This window comes from Miniopterus schreibersii, assembly GCF_964146895.1.
Source record: "Miniopterus schreibersii genome assembly, chromosome: 18".
Taxonomy (NCBI): Eukaryota; Metazoa; Chordata; class Mammalia; order Chiroptera; family Miniopteridae; genus Miniopterus; species Miniopterus schreibersii.
The window spans coordinates 29,034,834-29,041,036 of NC_138121.1; the positions used below are offsets into that span (position 1 = coordinate 29,034,834).

At 59.3% G+C, this 6,203-nt stretch overlaps 1 protein-coding gene across 1 annotated transcript; it reads right to left on the reverse strand.

The window, feature by feature from the left end:
* PABPN1L (PABPN1 like, cytoplasmic) lies at window positions 1-4,979 on the reverse strand. Its single transcript, XM_081119071.1, is given in 8 exon segments — window positions 1-391; window positions 475-585; window positions 588-620; window positions 1,219-1,306; window positions 1,421-1,527; window positions 2,035-2,102; window positions 2,405-2,543; window positions 2,950-4,979. Coding segments are annotated over 8 exon segments (936 nt in total). The 5' UTR covers window positions 3,202-4,979; the 3' UTR covers window positions 1-253.
* Between the last annotated feature and the right edge of the window lie 1,224 nt (window positions 4,980-6,203).

A 6,203-nucleotide genomic window follows, 5' to 3' on the forward strand; every position in this document is an offset into this window, starting at 1 on the left:
TTTGCTCGGTGCCCTCCAAAGCTCCAAAGAGCATTCCCCTCCGAGCCCCACCCGTGTACCCTGCTTCGTGACTTGTGGCTTTAGCTGTGGGGCCTGGGCCACTGTGCATGGCCCTGGTGGGCCGGCCATCTTCCCACCTGAGTGAAGGGAGGCAGAGCTGTTTCTTCGGAACATGGAGGCAGCTCTCCACTGACCCTGAATTTCTCCTCTGGCCTCATGCTCCCCTCCTGCTGTTCCCTGCCAGCCTGCTGTATCACCCCACAGTACCCCACATCCTTGAGTAAATGGCCCCACACGGAGCACAGCTGTGTATTCCTGACCCAGCCCCACTCTCAAAATCAGGTTCTTCCTGCAGTATGGTGAATACCATAGGGAGACTCTTCCACGGCCCCTGTGCAGAGAGAGAATGGGACGAGAGCATCCACCCAGGGCCCCGCCAGCCCTGGGCAGAGCCCTTTCCACCTGCACACTCACCTGTTCCACCCTCGTGGTCTGATGTGGGCCCCACCCTGGAGGCTGCTGCTGTGGGAGAAGGGTGCCCCCTTGGCACCTGGGTGTCCCCGCAGGGCCCCTGGGACTGTGAAGGTGATCCCTGGTAAGTTGGTCCTTTTGGGCAGCACCTGGAACCAAAGGCTGAGTGGCCCAAGACCTGTGTTCTCACACCTTCCTCCCCAGTGCAGCCTAAATCCCTTCCTCAGGGCAGATCCCAGGACTAAAGTCTCCAGGAAGGCTTCCTGGGTTTCTTTGCTGGAGGCTCACAGGTGGTGTGCACAGGCCCCAGAGACCACCAGACCCTGGTGGTGGCACCCAGGGCACGGGGCCTCCCAAGGCATCAGACCCTAACCTTGTTTTCAACCTTCTCAAGATCTCCACTTAGTTCCAAACTGTCCAGACATAGCTGTGGTCACTTGATGTGTCCCTGTTGAGCCAACATCTCCCCCTTCACAGGGTGGAATCCAGGTTGGGAGGGAGCCCCCCCAGTGCCACACCCAAGACAAACCCTTCTCTGCTGCCCAGCGGCTGTGCCAAGAGATGCTGGGAGATTGCAGAAGGGTCGGGCTGGGCAGCGTGTCAACCTCCCTGTGTGTCAGCCTCCCTATGTTGGCATTTCCCTGCACCTCAGGCATTAATGGGTTAAAGTAGAGAAGCTCAGAGCAGAGTCTGCACCCCCAGCACCCCCACCTCAAGGTACCCTGGTGACTCATGGGGTTCACGAACCTTGATGACCCGGCCTTGGAAGATGCTCTCGTCCAGCTCCACAGCAGCCTGGGCTGAGCTCTCAGTAGCAAACTCTATGTAGGCATAGCTGGGGTGAAATGAGGGCTGATGAGGGCCCACCCCCAGGTCACCCCTGCTGGGCAGTAGTACCCTGGGGCGCCCAGCCCCCTCCCCAGCCTCCTTTCCAAGGCCCCGCGCTGACCCTTTGGGGTGTCCAGAGAACTTGTCGCGCAGGATGGTGACCCGCTGGACCTCCCCACAGATGTTGAAGTAGGCCTCCAGCTCCTCAGCAGTGACCCCGTAGTCCACCTGCCACAGGTATGGCCTGGTGGGGGCGCTTCTGCAAAGGCCTCACCCTCCTGGGGCCTCCTGCGTATGTTTTCTTGGTAGAGAGGGTTTGACTGGAGCCCAGGGTTCGGGAGGTAGCCAAGGCCTCTGCCCCCACCCCTGTTGGAGGTGGACTGGAGGCTGAGATGACCCCTCATGTGTTAGGTGACACCCCCATGTTTATTTGGCCTGTGCAAAGAGTGTGCGGCTTTGTAAAGTGAAATTTGTTGCCAATAATTGACCAACTGGGAGACTTCAGGTGGAAATCCCAACTCCCAGCTCCCACTGGGGGCATCAGAACACTTGACAACACAGGCCCACAGGCCCTTCCCACCTCTTCAGCCCCGCCCTCCTGCTTCTCCCCTCAGGCCTGTGTGGCTTTGGGTTTGCTCCCATGTGTGTCCCCTCCTTTAATCCTCACAGCGAGGAGGAGGCAGCAGACCTGTAGCGGCCCCTGAAAAGGCCCAGCTCACTCCCTTGTGCACTCACGTTGCCCACATAGACGGATCTGCAGTCCATTTCCACCTTCTCCATGGGGATCCCAGAGCAGGGGCAGCCTGTAGAGAGGGCAGCCTCAGGATAGGGTGGGCCGGGGCTCTGGGCAGCCGCTAAGGGCAGGCACCTCCCGTTCATGGCTCATTCATTCCTCACTCCTGGGAGAGAGGTTGCCGCCTGTTCTAGGAGGACTTACTGTCGCCTGCCAGGCCAACACTCCTTGTGAGCTGGCCCGTTCTCAGCAGCAGCTCCCAGCCCATCCTGATTTATAGAGGGGGAAGGGGGCTCAGAACCACATGCCCAAGGACTCGAGGGCCCTCCCACCCACCCTGGGAAAGGGCCTGCCTGGCCTGCTGGCTCCTACCTGTCTTGGGATTCAGCACCTGCTGGGCCAGCACAGACCTAGCTGCCTCCTCTTTTTCCGCCTGGCCCTGCGCCCTGGGCAGCTCTAGCCCCTGGGCCTGCTCCATGGCCCACAGCTTCAGTTTGATGGCCTCCAGCTCCTGCCAGCACACAGCCCCAGGCTGAGCCCCAAGGCAGGACACCCCCAGGCTCCTCTTGAGGGAGGGCAGAGGGAGGCAGGCCTGACCCCAGTGGCCCTCAGAGTTGTGTGCTGGGAAATGGAAGGCCATTCGGACTTGGGCCACAGAGAAGCCCCTGTAATCCTCCCCCAACACACAAAGGCCCCTCCAGGCCAGAGAATCCACCCTGCTCCCTCCAGCCTGTGCAGGGATGGGCATCCCCACTACCCTCTTCCAGGCAGGGGACAGTGGCCCTCTCACCTCCGAGGTTAGAGCTGCAGTAGTTCATCTCCTGACCCCACCCCCTGTCCCCATACACAGGGTGCCCTAGGTCCCCGCCCAGTACCTGCCCAATGCTCCAAGCAGCTGTGCTCCATGAGGCTGATACCTGGTCAGGCACTGAATGCTCGGCCAGGTCCTCCCTCTCCAGTAGAAACAGAGGGAAGCCTGCATCTTCCTCGTTGTCCCCCGCTTTCCCAGTCTCCTCCTCTTCCTTTTTGTCCCCACACTCTGGCTCCAGAGGGGTCTTCTCGGTCCAGCTCCAGGCCCCCCAGCCTTGGGCCTCGGGGTCGGAGGAAGCTCTCTGGAGCCAGGCCTCAGTGGGGGGTGAGAAGAGAGCATGGTTGCAGAAAGGCCACATAGCGGATGAAGTAGAGGGCAGAGCAGCGAGGCCTCCGATGCTTACTTCCACACCAGCACCTACTGGCACCCTCCTTGGGTTTCAAGGCCGGCTGCTCCCACTAAGCACTTAAAAGGCCTCCAGCTGCAGCCAAGCTTCCAGCCCTGGCTTCTGGGCCCTGAGGAGTCAAAGGCCGTGGATACCTCCCCTCCCCTTCTTACTCACTGAGGCAGACATCTCTAGGACACTCAGGGTGGAGAGACAGGTGCAGCTGAGGCGGAGCCCAGGGGGGCCTCCCTACGTCAAGCTCAGCCAGGCTTGCTCCGAGGCCTGAGCTAGGGACAGTGACAACCCAGGAAGCTCACTGGAGTTGCCAGTCCACATACCTAGGCCATTGTTAAGATGACACAGGCATGAACAAATTATCTGAGTGCACAGGAGGAAGGATGGTATATGGGTTCACAGCAGGCTTCCCGGAAGAGGTGGCATTTGAGCCAACCTTGATGGACTGGGTCAGGTAGAGCCGTGGCCAGGGATGGCCTGGGCAGAGGGAACAGCTTGAGCAAAGGCCTGGAGGGGTGAGGACAGGGTGGTTGCCCAGGGGTCAAGGTCTACCTCTGTCCCTTCTCCTGACCCATCCATCCATTCCCCATGGACCCTCCCCTCCCCCCACTCCCATTCTGGACCAGCTTTTAGGTAGGAGCCACTTAAATGAAGCCAGAATCCTGCTCTGGCTATAGGACACAATGGTTGAATTATGTGCAGGTCAGGTAATGGATACTGGGCACCTGAAGGCAATTTATAAAGCCTGCTTCCGCTGCTTCTCCTACTCCTCACTGGCTGCCCATGGAGGGAAGCTGCAGGCCCATGTCCCTGTGTGCCCCGGTCTCCTCCCTCTGCCCTCGCCTGGCTCAGTCTTGGTGGAGCTCCTGTTGTGGCTTTTCTGTCCTCCTGACATATTTATGGGGGGCCCCTCTAGAGTGCTTCCCTATTCTAGGCCATAGCTGGTAGGTCCAAATTGGGCCAGTTGGGGTCTTTTCCCTGGGCACTTGGAATTGGGGAGGGGGCGTAGTTGCAGGCGACAGTGGAGCTGCGGGTGTGAGGGAATGAGGCAAGTGTCCTGGAAGTGGGGACATTTGTGGCTCCCGCCCCAGCCCTGGGAAGCCTCAGGCCCCTGCCTTTTTGCCGGACTCCCCCTTCCCTACTTCACCGGGTTCTGTCCTCACCTCCATTGAGGCTGCATGGTGTCCCCTTGGCCCCCAAGGGAAGGTGGTCTCCAGGCAGTCTCATGGCCCCTTGGCTGAGGTGCTGTATGTGCAGGCCTCCCAGCCCAAATGCAGGTCCTTCTTGCCTCTCCCCTTTTCCCGTCTCCACACAGCTGCCCACACTTACATGTGCACGACTCCAGGGGGCACTATTGCCACTATACTGCTGCTTCCAGGGAGCCTCCCTGATTGTTCCTCCTCCTTCTTGTGGCCACTGCTCCTGGGCCTCACCTTCCTTCTGTCCTGGGTAAATGACATATCCCTAGGTCTCCCCTGGCAGGCCAGAGTACCTCAAGGGCAGTGCCCAAGTCTGCACCGAGGATAGGGCTTCAGCCCAAGGCTGGCTGGACATGGATGGAAGTACAGCCACTGCCTGTCTTCTCCCCTAACGCAAGGCAGTTGGTTCCCTCCCTCCTGTGGGTCTGAGGCCCCGTGGAGGGCCTCTGGTCAGGGCCTTTCCCTCTACCTCCACGTGGGAGGCCGGACACCACGGTGCCGCGTCCAAGCTGAGAGCCGCTGGACTCAGGCCCGGCCCCCGGCAGCCTCCCTGTGAGCTCAGACCTCTGCAATGGAAAAGCGCTGTCATCCCACTCTGTGCCGAGACTGCTGACACACCAGGCCCAGCTGGGGCTCCCGCCAGCCGCCTGGCGTGGGGACAGCCTCGCCCCCACACTGGCCTTTCCAACGACGCCTTTCAAAATACACCATGTTCCAAGCCTGGGCCTGAGTATTAATAACATCCCTCCCCCAGGGGCCGCCCGTGAACCAGGAGTGCCGAGTACTGGGCACCCGACTCTGGACGGGACCTGCCCTAGGAACTGGGACACCATGGCTGACACCCTGGCTCCTTGGGATCAAGGTGTCCCTTCCCTTGGTATCTATCCTCAGCGTCTTGTGGGAGGTGCCCGGCATTGTCACAGGCAGTGGGGCTTGGGGCCCATGAAGCCATTGGAGCCATCTTGGGGTCCAAGGTCATCCGGATCACCTTGAGGACACAACCTTTGAAAGTTCACCATACAGGAGGCTGGGGGTGGACTGAACAGGGGGTCATCTGCCCATGTCCCATACACACTCCAACTTACATCACACGGTTGCACACTCACTTGGGGCAGGACGTTGTCTTTCTTGCTTGGAACTGAGAAAGGCCCAACACATGCTTGGTGATAACGTGTGAAATAGGGCTTAGCCGGAGTCGCCTGGAACTCAAGCAGAGGCAGAGCCGTGATGGCAAATGTTGGCTTTATTACACGACACAGAGGTAACTGACGTGACCTGAAGTGTAATGTCTTACAGTGTCCAGGTCAAACAGAGTACATCAGAGGACACGCGACAGGGACAGCATGCCACGGATCCTACATAGCGCGAGGAAAACCCGTTACAGGAAAACGACCCAACACTCACTGTCCAACTCCTTTTGGGGACTTTAAGAAATAAAAAGCAGAAAGAGGGAGAAAGAAGAAAATCAACACATTCTCCACGAGGTTGTGCGAGGCTGTGCTCCAGCCCCATTCCCACGGCCCAAACCCCTCGGCCTGCGAAGGATGCAGTGGGTGAGCCGACGGCTGGCCTGGCCCGGCCCCTTGTCCAGCTTGGGAGCAAGGGTGCCCGATGCCTTCATTCTAATATTTTAAAACCAGGCTCCAGCTTGAGTCCTAACATTGCGTTACTGCTACAAGGGGCCTTTGGGTGGCACTCCAGGGGCCAGCCGAATTGAAACAAAAGGAACAGAAGCATGCAAGATGGCGTTTTCTAGAACTT